General features: G+C 45.2%; 1 protein-coding gene across 2 annotated transcripts; it reads right to left on the bottom strand.

Moving 5' to 3' along the window:
- Positions 1–116: 116 nt before the first annotated feature.
- e2f7 (E2F transcription factor 7) lies at positions 117–23,419 on the bottom strand. 2 transcript variants are annotated; one of them, XR_010464513.1, is made up of 14 exons: positions 23,152–23,419; positions 22,452–22,544; positions 16,481–16,777; positions 15,923–16,085; positions 14,768–15,016; positions 13,497–13,655; positions 12,982–13,119; positions 12,345–12,512; positions 12,004–12,091; positions 10,496–10,844; positions 5,443–5,647; positions 4,641–5,002; positions 252–2,039; positions 117–174 (listed from the first exon to the last, which is right to left on the bottom strand). XR_010464513.1 is itself a non-coding variant. In XM_029655072.2 (13 exons), the coding sequence occupies exons 2-13, from the start codon at positions 22,542–22,544 to the stop codon at positions 1,881–1,883; spliced, it is 2,430 nt and encodes an 809-aa protein (XP_029510932.2). In that variant the 5' UTR covers positions 23,152–23,419; the 3' UTR covers positions 122–1,880. The 2 variants fall into 2 exon arrangements, 1 of the variants encoding a protein (XP_029510932.2); XM_029655072.2 differs by having other exon boundaries at positions 122–2,039.
- Positions 23,420–24,099: the final 680 nt, after the last annotated feature.

Genomic DNA, 24,099 nt, shown 5'->3' with positions numbered 1-24,099 from the left:
ATCAAACAAACACATCTACAGCAGTGCAAAGGCATCAAACACATCTACAGCTGAGGCCTCTGACTGACGGCTCTGGCCAGAACAGAGCAAATGGAATGGTATCAATCACATCTCAGTAATGGCCAGAACAGAGCAAATGGAATGGCATCAAACACATCTTACAGCAGTGGAGGCCTCTGACTGGAGGACGGCTCATAATGGCCAGAACAGAGCAAATGGAATGGTATCAAACATCTTACAGCAGTGGAGGCCTCTGACTGGAGGACGGCTCATAATAATGGCCAGAACAGAGCAAATGGAATGGCATCATAACACATGTAAGCCATGTGTGATGTATTTGATACCATTCCAGATTCCACTCATTACCATGAGCCTGTCCTCCCCAATTAAGGTGGCACCAACCTCCTGTGTTCTACAGTTCAAGTAGATGATCAGCACCCTTTGGTATAATGTAACTTTTCCTCAATTACTCCCCAAAAATATTCCAGAGGCCAAACTCTAATGCACGTCATTTAATGCATTAAATACAGTACTTTGATATTTCACTCGTCTCCAGTATATACCGCTGGATAACTAAGTCATTCAAGTATCTTGTAACATCATCAAATCATTTCACATTTAGTTTTCACCTGGCATGCGGTGGTGTGAGCACATACACATTGACAGAGAGCGATGCTGGCATTTGCTGTTATTCTTAAAGCCCAACAATTGGAAACCTGTAAACCACATGAGTGTTGTAAAAATACAGAACCCTTTGGAGTGGCCAAGATGCCAGTCTTTGTACCAAAAACCCTGGCAGACATTTTGTAGGCCTTAAACTCACCAATGTGTTGCTGTGACTGATTAAAGGAAAACTCCACCCAAAACATTTTGGATTATATTAACAATGGACTAATGAAACGCATAGCAAAATATAGTTTTTGGGTGGAGTTTTTAAGTTAACCTCATTTACACAGTGAAAACCAGTGGTTTTTAAACCTCTCTTAGAGCCAGGTCAGTTACACGCTAGAAATGCAACCGAGAAGCGTATCGATATCTCTTCGACGTCCTGACTTATTACCAACACCAGTTTCTGAAATGTGTCATCATGGGAAACCTTTCAGCTTCCACAGTGATATTTAACCTATGATCAACTGTTTTCCCTTTTCCTACGGATACCGTTTTTACCGAGTCCCTCCAGAGCCAGCGAAACTCAAGAATCAGAAGTATATTCTTAAATACTTAGTGCTAAAAGTAGAGTAACATCATCAGAATTGTTACTCAACAGTCCCAATACTCAACAGATATATTAGTTCATATATAAATAACGTTGGGATATAATAAAGTCATGGGTGGAGCGATTACCAAGGTAGCTCAATCTTTCTATGGAAGATGGACTAGAAAAATAAATATGAGTGGTACCTAACTCCCACCACAGGAGGGCACTAAAACAAAAGACGACAACACTGCTTCCCTGTGTCCTCTGATAGTTATCGGTGTCCCAGTCCAATCATGAGGAACTCGAGGGTGAAGTTTCCCCTAGGATCAGCTTCCCTTCCCCCAATCCTAACCTTAACCATTAGTGGGGAAACTGCAAACTGGCCCAAAATCAGAGTCTAAGGGCAACTTCGCCCTACATGATGAGGCACTTAAAGGAGGTATCGTATAGACTAGCATTCATTCCCTAGTAATAAGGCGAAGCACCAGTGGTATGAAAGCAACACAGTTCGGTCATACAGAAAAGATACCCTGAGAGTCAGAGCGTGGGGAGTAAAGCCAAAGCTAGTGCAGTCAGAGCACGTTTATCCGGAGAGCAACATTTGTCCATTCCTCTCAGGCCCCTAGGCAGCCTTTCAGGTTATAGCTAACAGCCACGCCCACTCTAAAAGGTCCCCAGACTTCTAATTGGTCAGTGGTTGGCCGATGTCCAGCCTCCTCTGGGCGGAGCCTCGTCGGCGGGCCACGGGGGTTGTGGTGGCCGTTCCCAGGGTCCCTGGCGTCTGGAAGAAGGCCTTGGAGCCACCGCCAGCTGCCACCTCCTCCTTGGGAGTCTGTGGTGTCTGTCGAGGAGAGACAAGAGAGTGAGGCCCTGAAACCACACAGTTTAAGGAAAGCTGCATCTGCCTAGCATCTCACTACAGATGAATAATCAACTCTGGCAGTAGAGTATCACTGTGACAGTATTCCATCTACCCCTCACCCCCTCTTCCCAAATACCAGCCTTATAAAATACCACTCAATTCAATTCTAAGAAACACAATGTTTTCCAGCGAAGGACACATTTCAGCTTGAACCCTATTCCCCACTGCGAAACCTAGCTATGCATTTCTAAGCAGAGCAAGCGAACAACCTGTTGGAAACAGACCACTTGTATACAGTCTTCATTCCATCAATGTTAGGAGAGGGAGTGCATAGCAGGAATGGGAGACCGTGTGCTGATTCATTTGTTATGGATGAACACGTTGGCTCGTCCAATCATTAATAATGTCCCTTCATTTTGCGCCAAGAGTCTAACGAGTGAGCCTGTGTCCCAAATGGTACCCTAATCCCTACATAATGCACTACTTTAGACAAAAGTCCTATGGGCTCTGGTCAAAGGTAGTGAGTTATAGCTATAGGGAATAGAGTCCAATTTGGGATGCAACCGGAGTCTGAGAAGTGTCTTCTTGAGGCACAGAGTGACGTCATCAGAGCTATGTTGGGGAGTTTAATTGTCTTTTAATGACCAAAAGATGAATGAACTCTGCTGAGGTGAAAAAAGCTATATTTTCCTTTTCAGGGATAATCTTTTTAAAGCAAACAAAAGCTGCCTATATAATCTAAGGCACGATCCATGAACTGCTGTGGAGTAGTTAAAACATGATAAACGGAGTTTGACGGTGGCATTTCTAGTGTTTGTCTGCTACACAAAAGGTCATACATCATGTGACCGGATTTAACTGCTTTCCAATATAATCTGATCCATGTGAAGTGGTTAAGGCACGGTCTGTCTGTCTATATAATCTGATCCACGTGAAGTGGTTAAGGCACGGTCTGTCTGTCTATATAATCTGATCCATGTGAAGTGGTTAAGGCACAGTCTGTCTGTCTATATAATCTGATCCATGTGAAGTGGTTAAGGCGCGGTCTGTCTGTCTATATAATCTGATCCATGTGAAGTGGTTAAGGCACGGTCTGTCTGTCTATATAATCTGATCCATGTGAAGTGGTTAAGGCACGGTCTGTCTGTCTATATAATCTGATCCATGTGAAGTGGTTAAGGCGCGGTCTGTCTGTCTATATAATCTGATCCATGTGAAGTGGTTAAGGCACGGTCTGTCTGTCTATATAATCTGATCCATGTGAAGTGGTTAAGGCACAGTCTGTCTGTCTATATAATCTGATCCATGTGAAGTGGTTAAGGCACGGTCTGTCTGTCTATATAATCTGATCCATGTGAAGTGGTTAAGGCACGGTCTGTCTATATAATCGATCCATGTGAAGTGGTTAAGGTCTGTCTGCCTATATAATCTGATCCATGTGAAGTGGTTAAGGCACGGTCTGTCTGGCACGGTCTGTCTGTCTATATAATCTGATCCATGTGAAGTGGTTAAACTGTCTGTCTGCATGTGAAGTGGTTCTGTCTGCCTATATAATCTGATCCATGTGAAGTGGTTAAGGCACGGTCTGTCTGCCTATATAATCTGATCCATGTGAAGTGGTTAAGTGGTTAAGGCACGGTCTGTCTGTCTATATAATCTGATCCATGTGAAGTGGTTAAGGCACGGTCTGTCTGTCTATATAATCTGATCCATGTGAAGTGGTTAAGGCACGGTCTGTCTGTCTATATAATCTGATCCATGTGAAGTGGTTAAGGCTCTGTCTGTCTATATAATCTGATCCATGTGAAGTGGTTAAGGCTCTGTCTGTCTGTCTATATAATCTGATCCATGTGAAGTGGTTAAGGCACGGTCTGTCTGTCTGTCTATATAATCTGATCCATGTGAAGTGGTTAAGGCACGGTCTGTCTGTCTGTCTATATAATCTGATCCATGTGAAGTGGTTAAGGCACGGTCTGTCTGTCTATATAATCTGATCCATGTGAAGTGGTTAAGGCGCGGTCTGTCTGTCTATATAATCTGATCCATGTGAAGTGGTTAAGGCGCGGTCTGTCTATCTACCTATCTACCTTCCCGCCTGTCTATCTACCGGTCTACCTTCCCGCCTACCTATCTACCTTCCCGCCTGTCTATCTACCTATCTACCTTCCCGCCTGTCTACCTACCTTCCCGCCTACCTACCTACCTTCCCGCCTACCTACCTACCTTCCCGCCTGTCTATCTATCTTCCCGCCTACCTATCTACCTTCCCGCCCGCCTACCTATCTACCTTCCCGCCTGTCTACCTATCTTCCCGCCTGTCTACCTATCTTCCCGCCTGTCTATCTACCTTCCCGCCTGTCTATCTACCTTCCCGCCTGTCTATCTGCCTATCTACCTACCTTCCCGCCTGTCTACCTATCTACCTTCCCGCCCGCCTACCTATCTTCCCGCCTGTCTATCTTCCCGCCTACCTATCTACCTTCCCGCCTGTCTATCTACCTTCCCGCCTGTCTGTCTGTCTTCCCGCCGGTCTATCTATCTATCTTCCCACCTGTCTGTCTGTCTTCCTGCCTATCTCACCTGTGTCTCTGTCTGGATGAAGGTCAGAGGCGGCCTGGTCTCCAAGGGAGAATGTGGAGGTATGGGTGCCGACCCGAACAGCGGGTGCTGCTCTGGACTGGAGAGGGCCGGCGCCACTGCCACCCCATTGAACTCCGGGGCCCCGGCCACTGTGTAGGGCCCGGCGGATCCCACCACGAAGCAGGCGGGGGACATCATGGTGGACATGTTGAAATTGAGATTGGCATCGCCCCTGTTGGCCATGAGTGGGTAGGGGGAGAGGGTGGAGGAGGACACAAGGACATAGGGCAGGGTGCCAGCAGGTAGAGTCAGGCCGCCTGTCGTCTGACCAGCAGAGAGAAGGAAGTTGAGACTGTTGAGACCTGGAGGGGAGAGGGGTGAATGAGGACGAGTCATCTGTGAAAAATGGCACCTTATTCCCCATTTAGTGCACTATTTTTGACCAGCGCCCTATGAAACCATGAGGAGGGGGAGTAGACATCGCTTCAACCAACAGGAGACGTGGTGCAGCCAAAAATCACAAGAACATAGAAAAATAGGCGTGAACATCACTCACAATGCCTTTATCCTTGAAATACTACAAATCCCTACATGGGACTGAGGTCACTACGTTAAGGACACGGCTCCTAAGTAGACAACAAGTCTATCAGCACTACCTGTACAGTCCAATATCCATCCTGGCACAGAGTCTACGGTCATGTTTCAGAGACGCAAACTAAAAAAATGATGCTAGTGTGGATAAGAGACATTAACCGAGCAACACTTGACTGACTGGCACAGAGTTGTTTTTAACATAGCATACCTGCAGAGTTAGGCACATAGAGGTAGTGTGAAGGCCGGACCAGGTTGTTGTGGGGACTCGGTCTGCCCACCTCCCCGTCTCTGAGGACTCTCAATAGGGCCTCTTCCCTGACTAGCCCCCCTGGGTGTCCCAGGGAGCTGGTCCTTGGGCTGGTGGTCATCTGACAGCTGTTTCCCTCCACACTCCTTCCCTCCACTCTCCTTCTCTAGGAATAGAAAAACAATTTGTAAAGTGTGCCAAGTACAACAATAATAAACAGCTAGTAGCAGCAGTGTACAAAAGGGAGGAGGGGGGTCAATGTAAATACTCCGGTGGCCATTTGATTAATTGTTCAGCAGTCTTATGGCTTGGGGGTATCAGCTGTTAAGGAGCCTTTTGGTCCAAGACTTGGCGCTCTGGTACCGCTTGCCGTGTGGTAGCAGAGAAAACAGTCTATGACTTGGGTGACTGGAGTCTGACAATTTTTGGGGCTTTCCTTTGACACCTATAGTATATAGGTAGAAGCTGTTAAGGAGCCTTTTGGTCCAAGACTTGGCGCTCCGGTACAGCTTGCCGGGTGCTAGGCCCCAGTGATGTACTGGGCCGTACGCACTACCCTCTGTAGCGCCTCACGGTCAGATGCCGAACAGTTTCCATACTAGGTGGTGATGCAACCGGTCAGGATGCTCTCGATGGTGCAGCTGTAGAACTTCTACAGTTAATGGGGGCCTGTTCGGCCCGCCTTTTCCTGTAGTCCACGTTCAGCTCCCATTCTTCAGTTTTTAATGTGACCCTCCCACAGCCCAATGCTGCAGCGCTCCCTAGTGCATCCCATAATTAATTTACGATGAGCTTTGATCACATTTCCCTCTCAAATAATGAGCCATGAAATTGCATGGCTCATCTACAAAAATGACATCTCTGTTTTGCTAATTTTTCAAGCACAAATAGTGTGAACTGCTACGCTTCCTCTGCAGAGCATTTTGTGACTGTTTCAGGTGAATGTACCAGACTACTGGTAGGTAGAAATACTGTGTGGATTTGAGCACACCTACCATGACTTCTCTCACTCCTCAATTTAAATGGAAGTGAGAGGCTGAGATTAATAGTCTGGGGTTTTGTACAATTACAAATATCACATGCATCACCAAAATGATAATGCCATTGTGTTTAATTACAACTTGGAATACTTTTATCCTGGTCAGGGAGCATGCAGTGATTCAGATTTTAATTTAATGCTTGGCTTTCAGGAATCATTAACAAGATTTTCTGAATTAAATCACAGCATGTATGATGATGAAATATACTGAAATAATGTCATCCTCTACGACTTCCATGTCTTCATATCGTCGTCCTCTACGACTTCCATGTCTTCATATCGTCGTCCTCTACGACTTCCATGTCTTCATATCGTCGTCCTCTACTACTTCCATGTCTTCATAATGTCGTCCTCTACTACTTCCATGTCTTCATAATGTCGTCCTCTACTACTTCCATGTCTTCATAATGTCGTCCTCTACTACTTCAATGTCTTCATAATGTCGTCCTCTACTACTTCCATGTCTTCATATCGTCCTCTACTCCACTTCCATGTCTTCACTACTTCCATGTCTTCATAATGTCGTCCTCTACTACTTCCATGTCTTCATATCGTCATCCTCTACGACTTCCATGTCTTCATATCGTCCTACTACTTCCATGTCTTCATAATGTCGTCCTCTACTACTTCCATGTCTTCATATCGTCGTCCTCTACGACTTCCATGTCTTCATATCATCGTCCCTCTCGACTTCCATGTCTTCTACGACTTCCATGTCTTCATATGTCGTCCTCTACGACTTCCATGTCTTCATATCGTCGTCCTCTACGACTTCCATGTCTTCATATCGTCGTCCTCTACTACTTCCATGTCTTCATATCGTCGTCCTCTACGACTTCCATGTCTTCATAATGTCGTCCTCTACGACTTCCATGTCTTCATAATGTCGTCCTCTACGACTTCCATGTCTTCATATCGTCGTCCTCTACGACTTCCATGTCTTCATATCGTCGTCCTCTACTACTTCCATGTCTTCATAATGTCGTCCTCTACTACTTCCATGTCTTCATATCGTCGTCCTCTACTACTTCCATGTCTTCATAATGTCATCCTTTACTACTTCCATGTCTCCATAATGTCGTCCTCTACTACTTCCATGTCTTCATATCGTCGTCCTCTACGACTTCCATGTCTTCATATCGTCGTCCTCTACTACTTCCATGTCTTCATATCGTCGTCCTCTACTACTTCCATGTCTTCATATCGTCGTCCTCTACTACTTCCATGTCTTCATAATGTCGTCCTCTACGACTTCCATGTCTTCATATCGTCGTCCTCTACGACTTCCATGTCTTCATAATGTCGTCCTCTACTACTTCCATGTCTTCATAATGTCGTCCTCTACTAATTCAATGTCTCCATATCGTCGTCCTCTACGACTTCCATGTCTTCATAATGTCGTCCTCTACTACTTCCATGTCTTCATATCGTCGTCCTCTACTACTTCCATGTCTTCATATCGTCGTCCTCTACGACTTCCATGTCTCCACAATGTCGTCCTCTACTACTTCCATGTCTTCATAATGTCGTCCTCTACTACTTCCATGTCTTCATATCGTCGTCCTCTACTACTTCCATGTCTTCATAATGTCGCCCTCTACTACTTCAATATCTTCATAATGTCGCCCTCTACCACTTCCATGTCTTCATAATGTCGTCCTCTACCACTTCCATGTCTCCATAATGTCGTCCTCTACTAATTCAATGTCTCCATATCGTCGTCCTCTACTACTTCAATGTCTCCATAATGTCGTCCTCTACTACTTCCATGTCTTCATAATGTCGTCCTCTACTACTTCCATGTCTTCATAATGTCGTCCTCTACTACTTCCATGTCTTCATAATGTCGTCCTCTACTACTTCCATGTCTTCATAATGTCGTCCTCTACTACTTCAATGTCTCCATAATGTCGTCCTCTACTACTTCCATGTCTTCATAATGTCATCCTCTACTACTTCAATGTCTCCATAATGTCGTCCTCTACTACTTCCATGTCTTCATAATGTCGTCCTCTACTACTTCCATGTCTTCATAATGTCGTCCTCTACTACTTCAATGTCTCCATAATGTCGTCCTCTACTACTTCCATGTCTTCATAATGTCATCCTTTACTACTTCAATGTCTCCATAATGTCGTCCTCTACTACTTCCATGTCTTCATAATGTCGTCCTCTACTACTTCAATGTCTTCATAATGTCGTCCTCTACTACTTCAATGTCTCCATAATGTCGTCCTCTACTACTTCCATGTCTTCATAATGTCGTCCTCTACTACTTCAATGTCTTCATAATGTCATCCTCTACTACTTCCATGTCTTCATAATGTCGTCCTCTACTACTTCCATGTCTTCATAATGTCGTCCTCTACTACTTCCATGTCTTCATAATGTCATCCTTTACTACTTCAATGTCTCCATAATGTCGTCCTCTACTACTTCCATGTCTTCATAATGTCGTCCTCTACTACTTCAATGTCTCCATAATGTCGTCCTCTACTACTTCCATGTCTTCATAATGTCGTCCTCTACTACTTCAATGTCTTCATATCATCATCAGAAGCTCTCAATTTTCTAATCAATCAGTATAATGTTGCTAAGAAACTTGAGGAAACCTCTTTTCATTATTAAGTGATCGCTGAACATAAAACAGCACATTCTGAGTTATGTCTTTCACCTTCACATGTAATGAACCTCACAAAATCATGGGCTGCCTCTCAAATGGCACCCTATTCCCTACATAGTGCACTACTTTTGGTCAGGGCCCACAGGGAACAGGGTGTCATTTGGGAAACAGCCGTGGAGGAAAATGAAACTCCCTCCTTGGAGAAAACATTCCCGTACGCAAACAAACCATTTGGTAATTCACTGGTCTGACCCCCCCTCATGAGATCAGTACTGAGTCCCAAGTGGCACCCTATTCACTACATAGTGCACTACTCTATAGACCCTGGTCTAAAGTGGTGCACTATATAGCAAATAGGGTGCCATATAGGAAGCAACACAGATACTTCCAATACACATGTTGAATTAAACCAACAGAGGACAAAGTTATGTACTGTGATCTTTAGAGTGGGTATAAATGGAGTGTCCAGACAGACAGGCAGTTCTGTGTGTGTGTGTGACTTCTCAGCAGTCGTATCAGTGTGTGTCACTTATAAATAACAAAAGGGCATCATTGGGAAGCTCATTATTGACAATGCATAAAGAGTGTACTTGGTCACCTTGGAAACCAACCAGTGTGTTATTAAGACTGAGGGTTCTATTCAATCAGATCTGCTTTATGTGACATTGGCATAGAGATTGTTTTGGCGGTGGAACTGTAAGAGGTGGAACTGCGTTAGAACTGTCAAATCCACAAGCAGCTCACGTCATTATACCTAAAGCGGACATTGCCATTGGCTGCACAGAGTCGCATTATGAGAATCCCATGCAGCCTGGTTTAGACTGAACACTGATAGAACTCGTCATTATTTCTATGTAGCCTTTCTCCTTCTGAACTTTAACGTGAGGACGGTGTGGCTTCCTGACAATGATCAAGGCCGATTTGACAGCGCCAATGCAGTTCCACCTCCGACACATCAGCTATGAGGGTGTCAGCTATCTCCGGTTAACACTTGATCTGATTGAATCTGGACCTGAGACGTTACAGTATGAGGCGTCGCTCTCCCTGACCTGTCTTATCGGTTGTCAAATCACCACGCTTCTAATTAAAAAGGGGAAGTTTCGTTTTTTCACAACTTTCAGGGTGAGGAACCCTCTCGTTAAGTAGTAAAACACTGAACTTTCCCTTTAAATATGGATCATACATTACTGTGATTGGTCTAGCAGGAGGAGGATGATCTACAGTGATCTAAGGTCAGAGGTGGTCCTAGGTACAGTGTGGAAATATGGACAACGACTACCTGAAGTGTGTCAGGCTTATGGTCAATCAGAGATCCACAGTACATCTGTGGATTTCACTTTCTCCAAACTCACCTTTTCAGATAGCTCTGTCTCAGGTGACTCCCTCTTCTCCTCCACTCCTTCATCCTTCTTCCTCTTCTCCAGGATGTTCTCTCTGGACCTTGACCCCGGTGACCTTTGAACTTCCGTGGTCAGGCAGTCAAGCCCATCCTGCGCCTCCGGACCTCCGTACAGCATGACCACCGAGGCCTGGGACAGGCTGGGTAGATAGGCCATGTGGTGGGGATGGGGGGACAGGGGTCCCACGTATGAACCCTCTGGGTGGACGGGCACGGCCAGGGGGGCTAGGCCCGGGGAGCAGAGCAGGGAGTTGCCGTCACTGTGGGCGGGGCTCTGAAGTCCGCCGCTGGGGTGGGAGACACTGCAAAGACACAGAGGAACCAACTTAGACATATGTTTCTGTCATTCTCTCTAAGCAAATGCTCTGTAGCAGGGCTGTCAAATTCATTTCCTGGAGGGGCCGAGTGTCTGCGAGTTTTGTTCCAATGAATGATATTAATTAGTTAGGAACTCTCTAGGTCTTAATCAGACATGGTCCTCTAGGAATAGAGTTTCACACCTTTGCATTATACTGTTTATAAAAAAAGATGGGACATTAGAATGTAGAAACATATAGTAGTAAAGTCCTTAAATGCTATTTTTTCCAGAAAAACAAAACCATGTGGTGACTGCATTAGAGACCAGATTTCAATTGTAAAAAATACAACAAAAAAACACTCCCTCTCAGCAGTTTGGAACCAGCAACCTTTATGACTCCTCCATCCCCACTCCAAAAACACTTAGAGCAGCAACAGCCTTGAGACGGCTGTGGCTTGGCCACCGGTGAAATAGCCACCACATCCCTAGTAGAAATGGTCAGAAACCAAGAGGACCAGGAGACACTGCAGCCAACTCATGTAAAACATGTCAAACCCAGCCTAAACAAACACCAGGGTAAGAGTAAAAACTCAAAGCAAACCATTACGAAAACCACCTTTTATAAATGAAATGAACTGTGAGACGTGGACCAATAACAGTTTGCGAAGAGCTTCAGCCGGGCCTATTAAAAACTCCAAGCCGGAGCCTCTGGAGCTGGTCATTTGCACGCATCACTTCCTCTAAGGGCCCAGTTTCCTTTTCCTGAGTTGCAACTAAATCACCACATAAGCCATGTCTCAAATGGCCCCTTATTCACTATATAGTGCACTACTTTTGACCAGGATACATAGGGCTCCGGTCAAAAGTAGTGCACTATAAAGGGTGCCATTTGGGACACATTCATATATTCACATGGCAGCCCTGTTGTATACCAGTGGACCTGATGTGTCATTACATTCAACCAACAAGCTAGTCCTTGGCAACAGGCAGTGTAATAGATCATGAAATGCAACACAGAAGTTGTAGATTGTTTGCAGTAAATCTCAGGTTATTACCACTGGATGGCGTATGAAAAGTGATGGCGTGATTAGGAACAGGATTGGTAGCAGCCTGGGATGTTTGGTGTGTGTGTGAGAGCCTCCTTCCGTGTGTGTTCTACTTACCCTGTAACAGTGGTTCCAAACTGCAGCCGGCACACAGCGCTGTTGCTCACACACCTTCTGGAATAGTCCACTGACTGGGGAAGCAGACCTGGACAGAACCGAGGGAGACGTGAGTTAATTACATTTACAGGTATTACTTTATTTGAATGGTCCCAAATAGATGGTTGGTAGAAGTTTAACTAACTAGCTGCTTGCCCTAACCTTATCCTAGTCTTACCCCGACCTGTAACCCTAGCATATCAACAGATTAGTAGTTGGTTGACAGTTGACAGCTCTGTGCTCTAACCCACTGAGTCATTGGGAACCAGTTGTGATGTGAGCTGTCTGTCCCGACTCCTTACCCGTGACCTCTCTGCGTGGGCTGCTGGGCGCCGAGTTGACACGGCGTTGGCTGGCCACGGAGGTGGGCACCACATTGAAGGAGGCATGGCGTGCCAGCTTCTGTTTCCTGCCGCCCGGAAGAGCGATGGACTCCGGAAGAGCGATGGCCGCTACAGCCTCTGAGTCCTCTGTTGAAAAACAGAGTGGTCAGTGAGTTCTGTGTGTCAGTAGGAGTAGGGTGAAGTTGCCCCTAGACACTGATCTTGGGTCAGTTTATCATTTTCCACACTAATAGTTAAGGCTAGGACAGGAGGAGAGGAAGCTGATCCTAGATCTGTGCCTAGGGGAAATGAATCCCAGAGCGTGTTAGTCTTGGTCAGTAGACAGGTTTATGAGTAGTTTTAGTAGATGTGAAGACAGTTCCATTATAAATGTATAATGCATCCATTTCCATTCACTGTAGTATTGTTTAATAGATGGTCTCCCTATGTACTGAGCTAATGCCCTTCTGAACCAATATGGGAGTGATGTTATTTGTTTTACCACCGAGGACCACTGTGTGAAAAGTGTTTTAATGAATGCTTTTAAGTGCTATCCTATGTGGATCCACATCTGGCTGTATTATTCACTACCCAAATCATTTCAATTCAATCTTACCATGTCTGCTGTGGAAGTCTGCCGGGCCGATCCACTTGAACGCAGGCTTCCTCCCCCTCTCCTCCCGGACGTGGACCTTCTTGATCAATCCCAGACTCGTCAGGACGTTGGCGATGTCATACAGCCGCCGCACCTTAGCTGAAGACAGATTTGAATCAGATTCGAACAACACAGTAAAAAGGCCAATGGGAGGGATGTCTGGGGGTATCTGAGGTGACGTTGCCCCTAGACACTGATCTTGGGTCAGTTTTGCATCTTCCCCACTAATGTTTAAGGTTAGGATTATTAGAGGAGAAGTTGATCCTAGACCTGTACTAGGGGAAACTTCAACCTGCAGCTATTTGGTGGCTGGGTTGTGATCATTAGGCCCCAAAGGGAAGACACTGACTGAAACAGCCAGGGACTACCTGGACTTGATGTTGTGTCAGAGGCTCTTTGACTGCACAGCAAAACCCTCAAGATCCCTATGAGTTCTGGTCAAAAGTCGTGCACTATGTAGGTAATAGGATGCTTACTTTTGTACTTGCTGTGGCTGGCGGGGTCCTGGCTTTCCTCGATGAGGATTTTGGCGGCCACGTCCAGAGTGACCGTCTGGGTCCTGGACACCAGGAAGAGCATGACAAACTTCTGACTCATGATGCGTAGGGACTTGTCTTTCCTCGTGCTGGCGACCGCTGCAAACAGACAAGCAGAACAAAGTTAAAGGGAATACTGGGTTCTATTCACCAAGTGGCAAACGGAAGAAAATGGACAAACAGGGAGCGAACTACCTGAACTTGTTTCCTCTTTTCCGTTGCAAAACATTTTGCGATGGTGTGCACTAATGAATAGGACGTTGCAGTGGCTTGTATGGTCTAGTGCTGCCGACAGCAGTTACATACCAGTGTCAGCATGGGTTTGAATCTGACCTACAGCATGGCACACCCTCCTCCTATAATAATACTACTTTAATGTCCGTGTTACAGAGAACAATGGATATTTGACTCAAGACCCGAGTTACCTGTCAAACAGGTGGTCTTGTCAAACAGGACCATAATACGAACGACAACGTTCCTTATTCAGTGAGAGAAAGTGACCCTGCCCTCCTCTCAAAGGGACGTTATGACGGGAAGTGGAAGGCCTAGTGTTCTGCAGGAGGGGACGCCAGATCCAAGGCAACCACTGCCTCTCTAGGGAACAGTAGCTTTAGATTCTGTTAGCTAGCTACATGCAGCTACCTAGTTAGCCAATTAGCCACGTTGAAACGCACAGCCCAGCGTCGTCCCGGGTTAGGGTTTGGCCGGGGTAGCCGTCATTGTAAATAATCATTTGTTCTTTAACTTGCCTAGTTAAATAAAGATTAAATACATTTTTTAAATAATTTGCCTTTAAGCCCAAGTCAGTAAAAGCATTCCTCATCGTCATGGAGACGAGGGTAGGGGGTAACGGCCTCACGGGTTTATCAAGGCTGATGGGATTCTTTGTGTTAATGTGTGTGATGACCAAGCGCTCCTCATCAATGTGATGGATCACTAATACAACTGGGAGATGACAGCAGAGGAATGGCGACAGGAGCGAAGCTTGGCGGCTGAGCTTTTGATGTGGCACATATTAACTAGCAATCTCCAAACGCCCGCTGAAGTTAATTAACCAGACTGTTTGACTAATAACGACACAGGGTATAAGTGATCCATTACCTGTCGTGAGAAGATTCCCCCCCAATCCTAACCTTAACCATTAGTGCGGAAAATGCAACACTGACCCAAGATCAGCGTCTAGGGGCAATTTTCCCCTACTCTGCTCTCACCACAGCCGGAGTCTCCTTCACCTCCCTCCCCTGGGGTGTGTGTGGTGGCTCCCTCTCTGTGACCACCCTCCGCGGCCTGCTCCATGTGCAGGTGGTAGCGCTGCTGCCTGCCTATCCCCTGCAGCTCGGCCAGGGTGGACCCCAGGCGCCGCCGCCCGTACCACACGTACTGGTTCTTAGCCACGCGCCCCACGATCATCAGAGACTCCAGGACGTTTACGATGTCGTAGATCCGCCGCCGCTCCACCCCTAAAGACAGACAGACACCAGGGACAGGTCACACTGGGGTCAGCAACATGATTTCAGTGTTCTGTTATGTGAGCTGGTTATATAACAAAGCTCTAAGGTACCTCAACAGGAGTTAATGACGCAGCAGACCATGTCCGGCTGCATCTTAACGTTCCTCAGTCTCAGACAGGTTTATACTACAACCTGGTGCTATTCTGGAAGGTACAGTGGGATACGAGGGCTCTGTGGGAAGGTATCCATAGCAACCATTTCCAAAATCCAATAGTGCGTGATATTTCACATAGCTAATGTAATATCCGTTTTATGAGCTATTTCCATTATTGTCTTCCTTTCTGTGCGGTTACCAATTATGGCAGCCTCCCTGAGCCGGGTCGTGTTCATTAGTCATAAAACGGAAGACAACGGGTCATTTGTAGCTGAGTTGTGAGTGCATGATAACACAAGGTATGGGAATGTACGGCCCAGATGTATAATGTCTGGGTCGTGTTCATTAGTCATAAAACGGAAGACAATGGGTCATTTGTAGCTGAGTTGCGAGTGCATGATGCTTGTAACACAAGGCTAGTGGGATCGATTCTCGGTACGGCCCAGATGTATAATGTCTGGGTCGTGTTCATTAGTCATAAAACGGAAGACAACGGGTCATTTGTAGCTGAGTTGCGAGTGCATGATGCTTGTAACACAAGGCTAGTGGGATCGATTCTCAGTACAGCCCAGATGTATAATGGCTGCACGCATGACTAAGTTTCTTCGGATAAAAGTGTCTGCTAAATGGCATTTATTATTTAATGGACTGAAACAGGGAGGGACTGTTGAAACATTTGCAAAACATTTTACATCGCTTGCCCTGATGAACATGACCCAGGTGTAGCTGTAATCTCCCTCTCTGGATTCATTGGCTCTTACCCAGGCTGGTAGACACCTCATCCAATGAGATACTGATGGTGTCAGAGGTTGGATAGTCCGGATACAGGGCCAGGAACTTCTGGCACAGCAGGCCCAGGCTCTTCTGCTTCCTGCTGGGCTTCCTTTCCCCCTCTTCCTCCTCCTCGTCGTCCACCACATCAAACTGATCAGAGAGACAAAGCATTGTCAAGAAAGTCATCGAGTCAAGAATTGTAAGAATTTACTACAGCATGATATTTTTAAGATTTCAGCATGATACTAAAATCCAACAGTATGATGACAATGTCACTGTATATTCAAGATAACATATCCTACCAGCAGTTTCTGGCATAACCTTTGCTAATCTCAATCCATACAAATGACCCATAACACATTACTAAATGCTTGCCCAAAGGCAGCCATCACCATCAATTCAGTATAGGAGGTCAGTGTCCCAAATGGCATCTTATTCCCTATACAGTTGACTAGTGTTGCCCTGTGGGCCCTGGTTAAAAGTGGTGCACTATAAAGGTAACAGGGTGCCATTTGGGGTGCAGTCGGTGAGTGGTCAAAGGGTACCTGGCACGGGCCATCCACCTCGACATCCTCCACTGCTCTCTCATTCTCAATGGGCCTAAACAGCACCTTCTTCATCTCTCTGTCGCGGATGTCAGGGCTGGCAGCACTGATAAGCATCCTGAGGTTGGCCGTGGGGGTCCAGGGGTCCGCGTGGGGAGGGGCCCCCCGCTCAGAAGGCTTAACAGGGGTGCTCTGGAGGTGTTCCGGGGTGGGAGGCTTACTGCCATACAGCAGCATGGTGGCTGTGGTGTCCATCTTGTGAGGGGTGGTTCTTCTTCGCTCGACACATCTGTTCTCCTGGGAAGGAGCACAATGTTATGAACTTTGAATAAGTGGGGTGGAGTGATATGAAATGTGTTGCATTTGTAGCCGGATCTACTTCATATAAATAACGTAAGCATAACTATCTTCGGTTTGTACTTTATAATATTACACACACACACACATATATATATATATTCCCCCCCTCGCTCAACTTTCTTCATTAAACTTTTTCCACCCCGGACACTTTATCTGGACATGGTTCTACAGAACCTCCACCAGCCAAAGCTAAGTGGCAACATTAACATGAAGACTAAGAATTGTTGTACTCATAATATACAGGACAACAATCGCCTTATGGTGAGGATAGCCGTGCTGCAAGCAAAGCTTCAGACGCAATCGTTAGGCAAGGGTCATAAGTACAGAGTGTAATATAAATCCTCTCGCACAATCCCAGCAGCCGGACAATTTTCTCATGGCTTCTGGAAGGAAATACTGTAGGAATTCTCAACCGGCTCTCCCCATTAAGCAACAGGTCGGAGTCCGAGACGCCAAAGCCTCCCACCATTAGCTCTGACAAATTGAACACCGTAGTCATTGCCGACTCCATTTTCCGTAGTATTAGACTTCCAGCGATCATACACTGTTTACCAGGGGGCAGGGTTACCGACGTTAAGGCTCATCTGAAGATGGTGCTGGCTAAGACTAAAACTGGCGAGTGTAGAGAGTATAGAGATATTGTTATCCACGTCGGCACCAACGATGTTAGGATGAAACAGTCAAGAGGTCTCCAGCGCAACATAGCTTCAGTGTGTAAATCAGCTAGAAAGATGTGTCGGCATCGAGTAACCGTCTCTGGCCCCCTCCCAGTTAGGGGGAGTGATGAGCTCTACAGCAGTCTCTTGCAACTCAATCGCTGGTTGAAAACTGTTTTCTGCCCCTTCCAAAAGATAGAATTTGTAGATAATTGGCCCTCTTTCTGGGACTCACCCACAAACAGGACCAAGCTTGGCCTGCTGAGGAGTGACGGACTCCATCCTAGCTGGAGGGGTGCTCTCATCTTATCTACCAATATAGACAGGGGTCGAACTCCTCTAGCTCCACAATGACATAGGGTGCAGGCCAGGCAGCAGGCTGTTAGCCGGCCTGCCAGCTTAGTGGAGTCTGCCACTAGCACAGTCAGTGAAGTCAGCTCAGCTATCACCATTGAGACAGTGTCTGTGCCTTGATCTAGGTTGGGCAAAACTAAACATGGCGGTGTTCGCCTTAGCAATCTCACTGGAATAAAGACCTCCTCCATTCCTGTCATTATTGAAAGAGATTGTGATATCTCACATCTCAAAATAGGGCTACTTAATGTTAGATCCCTCACTTCCAAGGCAGTTATAGTCAATGAACTGATCATAATCTTGATGTGACTGGCCTGACTGAAACATGGCTTAAGCCTGATGAATTTACTGTGTTAAATGAGGCCTCACCTTCTGGTTACACTAGTGACCATATACCTGCGCATCCCGCAAAGGCAGAGTTGTTGCTAACGTTTACGATAGAAAATGTAAATTTACATTTTTTTTTTTTTTTTTTTTTTTTAAAGACTTGAGTTTTCATCCTTTGAGCTTCTAGTTTTGAAATCTATGCAGCCTACTCAATCACTTTTTACAGCTACTGTTTATAGGCCTCCTGGGCCATAAACAGCGTTCCTAACTGAGTTCCTATCGGACCATTTAATCACGGCAGATAATATTCACTTTAATATTCACATGGAAAAGTCCACAGACCCACTCCAAAAGGCTTTCGGAGCCATCATCGACTCAATGGGTTTTGTCCAACATGTCTCTGGACCTACTCACTGCCACAGTCATACTCTGGACCTAGTTTTGTCCCGTGGAATAATACTGTAAATCGTAATGTTTTTCCTCATAATCCTGGACTATTGGACCACCATTTTATTACGTTTGCAATCGCAACAAATAATCTGCTCAGACCCCAACCAAGGAGCATCAAAAGCCATGCTATAAATTCTCGGACAACCCAAAGATTCCTAGATGCCCTTCCAGACTCCCTCCACCTACCCAAGGACGTCAGAGTATAAAAATAAAATTTTAAAAAATCGGTTAACCACCTAACTGAGGGATTAAATTAAATATTGCGTAATACTATAGTGCAGTCGCACCCCTAAAAACAAAAAACATTTGTCATAAGAAACTTGCTCCCTGGTATACTGAAAATACCCGAGCCCTGAAGCAAGTGTCCAGAAAAATGGAATGAAAAATGGAACGGAAATGGCGCCACACCAAACTGGAAGTCTTCCGACTAGCTTGGAAAGACAGTACCGTGCCGTATCGAAGAGCTCTCACTGCTGCTACACCAAACTGGAAGTCTTCCGACTAGCTTGGAAAAGACAGTACCGTGCTGCTACACCAAACTGGAAGTATCTTGGAAAGAAGTATCGAAGAGCTGCTGCTACACCAAACTGTCTGCTAGCTTGGAAAGACATCTTCGAAGAGCTCTAGTTGGAAGTCTTCCAACTTAATTGAAGAAGAATTGTCAAAATGTACTGCTTTTTTAATACTGTCGCGAAAAGCAAACTGGAACTAAAAGGAGCATAACCCATTACACCAAAGAGGATGGCTTTCACTTCGAAGAGCTCTCACTGCTGCTCGATCCTCCTAGTTTTCCAACTTAATTGAGAAGAACAATCCAAAATGTATTTTTTAATACTGTCGCAAAGCAAACTAAAAAGGAGCATAACCCATTAGAGGATGGCTTTCACTTCAGCAGTGATCCTTTCATGAACTTCTTCGACAAAAAGATAATGACCATTAGAAAGCAAATGATGGACTCCTCTTTAAATCCGCGTATTTCTCCAAAGCTCAGTTGTCCTGAATCTGCACAACACTGCCAAGACATAGGATCAAGGGAGACGCTCAAGTTTTTAATACTATATCTCTTGACACATTGATGAGTCTCTGAACCGTCAAGCCCCTATTCCAACTAAACTACTGAAAGAGCTGCTTCCTGTGCTTGGCCCTCCTATGTTGAATATAATAAACGGCTCCCTATCCACCGGATGTGTACCAAACTCACTAAACGTGGCAGTAATAAAGCCTCTCTTGAAAAAGTCAAACCTTGACCCGGAAAATATAAAAAACTAAAATAGGCTTATATCGAATCTCCCATTCCTCTCAAAAAATTTAAGAAGCTGTTGCGCAGCAACTCACTGCCTTCCTGAAGACAATGTATACGAAACGCTTCAGTCTGGTTTCATACCCCATCATAGCACTGAGACAACACTCGTGACGGTGGTAAATTACCTTTTAAAATGCTTCAGACCAAGGCTCTTTATCTGTCCTTGTGCTCCTAGACCTTAGTGCTGCTTTTGATACCATCGACTACCATTCTTTTGGAGAGATTTGGAAACCCAAATTGGTCTACAAGGACAAGTTCTGGCCTGGTTTAGATCTTATCTGTTGGAAAGATAACAGTTTGTCTATGTGGATGGTTTGTCTTCTGACAAATCAACTGTAAATTTCAGTGTTCCTCAAGGTTCACTATATGTTTTACCTCTTGGTTATGTCATTCGGAAACAATGTTAACTTTCACTGCTATTCGGACGATACACAGCTGTACATTTCGATGAAACATGGTGAAGCCCCAAAATGGCCCTCTCTGGAAGCCTGTGTTTCAGACATAAGGAAGTGGATTGTGGCAAATGTTTTACTTTTAAACTCAGACAAAACAGAGATGCTAGTCCTGGGTCCCAATTAACAAATAGATCTTCTGTTGGATCTGACAATTAATCTTTATGGTTGTACAGTCATCTCAAATAAAACTGTGAAGGACCTCGGTGTTACTCTGGACCCTGATCTCTCTTTTGATGAACATATCAAGACTGTTTCAAGACCAGCTTTCTTCCATCTACGTAACATTGCAAAAATCAGAAACGTTCTGTCCAAAAATGATGCAGAAAAATGTATCCATGCTTTTGTCACTTCTAGATTAAGACTACTGCAATGCTCTACTTTCCGGCTACCCGAATAAAGCACTACATGAACTTCAGTTAGTGCTAAACAAGGCTGCTAGAATCTTGACTAGAACCAACATTTTTTTATCATATTACTCCAGTGCTAGCTTCTCTACACTGGCTTCCTGTTAAGGCAAGGGCTGATTTCAAGGTTTTACTGTTAACCTACAAAGCATTACATGGGCTTTCTCCTACCTATCTTTCCGATGTGATCCTGCAGTACATACCTACACGTACACTACGGTCATAAGAAGCAGGCCTCCAGCAGGCAAACAGCTGGAGGCCGGGGTTTCTCCTATAGAGCAACATTTTTAAGGAATGGTCCGCCTATCCATGTGAGAGACGCAGACTCAGTCTCGACCTTTAAGTCTTTATTGAAGACTCATCTGTTCAGAAGGTCCTATGATTGAGTGTAGTCTGGCCCAGGGGTGTGAAGGTGAACGGAAAGGCACTGGAGCGATGAACCGCCCTTGGGGTCTCTGCCTTTAACCCTATTATGGGGACCGAGTCACTGGCTTACTGGTGCTCTTCCATGCCGTCCCTAGAAGGGGTGCGTCACTTGAGTCCCTGACGTGATCTTCCTGTCCGGGTTGGCTCCCCCCTTGGGTTCGTGCTTTGGGGGAGATCTTCGTGGGCTATACTCTGCCTTGTCTCAGGGTAGTAGGTTGAAGACATCCCTCTAGTGGTGTGGGGGCTGTGCCTTGGCAAAGTGGGTGGGGTTATATCCTGCCTGTTTGGCCCTGTCCGGGAGTATCGTCGGACAGGGCCACAGTGTCTCCCGACCCCTCCTGTCTCAGCCTCCAGTATTTATGCTGCAATGTTTGTGGTGGGGGGCTAGGGTCAGTCTGTTATATCTGGAGTATTTCTTATGTCCTTTCCGGTGTCCTGTGTGAATTTAAGTATGCTCACTCTAATTCGGTCTCTCTTTATCTCTCTCTCTTCTCTCGGAGGACCTGAGCCCTAGGACCATGCCTCAGGACTACCTGGCCTGATGACTCCTTGCTGTCCCCAGTCCACCTGGTCATGCTGCTGCTCCACTTTCAACTGTTATGCTTGCGGCTATGGAACCCTGACCTGTTCACTGGACGTACTACCTTGTCCCAGACCTGTTGTTTTGGACTCTCTACCACACCTGCTGTCTCTAACTCTGAATGATTGGCTATGAAAAGCCAACTGACATTTACTCCTGAGGTGCTGACCTGTTGCACCCTCTACAACCACTGTGATTATTATTACCCGACCTTGCTGGTCATCTATGAACCTTTGAACATCTTGGCAATGTTCTGTTATAATCTCCACCCGGCACAGCCAGAAGAGGACTGGCCACCTCTCAGAGCCTGGTTTCTCTATAGGTTTCTTCCTAGGTTCTGGCCTAGGAGTTTTCCTAACCACCGTGCTTCTACATCTGCATTGCTTGCTGTTTGGGGTTTCAGGCTGGGTGTCTGTGCAGCACTTTGTGACATCGGCTGATGTAAAAAAGGGCTTTATAAATCAATTTGATTGATTGGTTTAGTTCATGTGAGAAATAATCTCATTTCAAGACACTCCAGGCATGTCATATAACAGTGCTACAAATTCACAAAAAGAGGAATTGACTCTGAAGATGGTTTCCGAAGTGTCTCTTCAATAAGGAGTAATAAATAATAAGGAATTGAACGGTTCATTTGACTTGGAATCAAAACATACCTTCTGATCATTTCTGCCTCCAACTTCCTCCAGGTCTGCTTTGCTCTTCTTTGGACTTATGAGATCTCTCAAAGCTAGACATTCAACTTCCATCTGAAAAACAATTAGCCATATCATATTCATTTGTCTCTGAACTGTGCAGAAAGGTCATTATTTAGTTTCATACAGTCATATTTCAGTCACTACATTGCTATAGCCAAATGCAGCAAATAGATCGATCTATTACATGGCCATAAGATATCAGTGGTCAGAAGATTTTGGCGCAAAGACCTTAGCCCACCTAACGTTAGCTGACGAATCTAGCTAGCTAACAAGCTAACTATCTACTATCACATCTAATTCTGACACATTGAATATTGCTACTGTAAAAGTCCTGATGGCAAGACGAATACACAATAAATAGCTCAATTGTAGCTATAGTACACAATGGAAACACTGCAAAAAAAGGATGCAATCTTGGGAAGTATTTTCTTTGGGCAAATTGAGTATTAATACTGATCCATTCAACGTGACACTTAACTTAGCTAGCTAAAAGCTAGCAGGTTGCAAGACAAATAGTATATATACTGTTAATCAATAAACAAAACATATTTGTCTATTTACTCAATACATAAATACCTTGCTACATTATTTACCTGCTGGCTGTCATCTAACTTACTGTAGCTAGGCTAGCTAACGTTAGTGATGATTATTTACTCACCTTCTTCAGCGTTTCCTACGTAACGTAAGAAGATAAAGTTGTCAAAACCAACGTACAGTATCTCCAATTGCACAGACTTACTGGTGGTACGTTGTTTAACTCAAATCAACATAACTTTAATTTCTTAAATAAGCGGGCTTTCTTCTAATATCCAGCTGTAAAACTTCTCCTGTTCCGCTGAAGTTACTTGTGTTGGAATTGCATTACTGAACAGGAATAGCTACAACCAAAAACACCCGCTAAAGCTTTTTTTTCTGGCGCTCTCATGCGTTTCACTCAGTCGAGCCAATCAGCATCTAGATGTTGTGACGCGTACAATTGATTTATCCAATAGTCAAGGGGCAACAGCCACGCCTCTAAAGATTCTTGGCGGGGCAGTCCGCGCGGTCTTGACTGAGATTCGTGCTGTTCAGTTTGACTGCTGCTGTTCATGGTGTTTGAGTGGCATAGCCGCGCACTTAGAAACCCTATTAATAACTTTAATCACAGAGGCGTTGTTGTTGCATGTATCGACTACGGACCCACTGCGGTTCCATCTAATTAGCTTGCATGGCTCAGGGAAACAGATGGGACAGGAGTGGGTGGCGCTCATTCTACCTGTGACACCGCGCGAAAAGTTGTAACGTGAGGAGCCCAATACCCAGGGTCCCGCCCTCAGGCTTTCCCAGTCCCTCGAGTTGTCCCGGTTATCACATAATCCCCGCCCAATATTTCAAGACTTTTTACTTTGAAAAATGTAGGTTTACAGAAATAATATATAATTAATATTCTTGATTTATTTGCAAAAAACTAAATGTTTCTCAGATACATGGGATTGCATATTTAATGTATTAGCAATTATTGAATTGTAAATGTATCCAGTGCAAAATTAGCAAAGGAGAACAATTGGCTATTGATTGGTCCTGGTTGCCTATGCTATATATCTACTTTCAGAGAGATAGCATCTTC

This window comes from Oncorhynchus nerka, linkage group LG8 (genome assembly GCF_034236695.1).
Source record: "Oncorhynchus nerka isolate Pitt River linkage group LG8, Oner_Uvic_2.0, whole genome shotgun sequence".
Taxonomy (NCBI): domain Eukaryota; kingdom Metazoa; phylum Chordata; class Actinopteri; order Salmoniformes; family Salmonidae; genus Oncorhynchus; species Oncorhynchus nerka.
The sequence above is the reverse complement of the archived record's forward strand: the minus strand, read 5'-3'. Positions and strand labels throughout refer to the sequence as shown.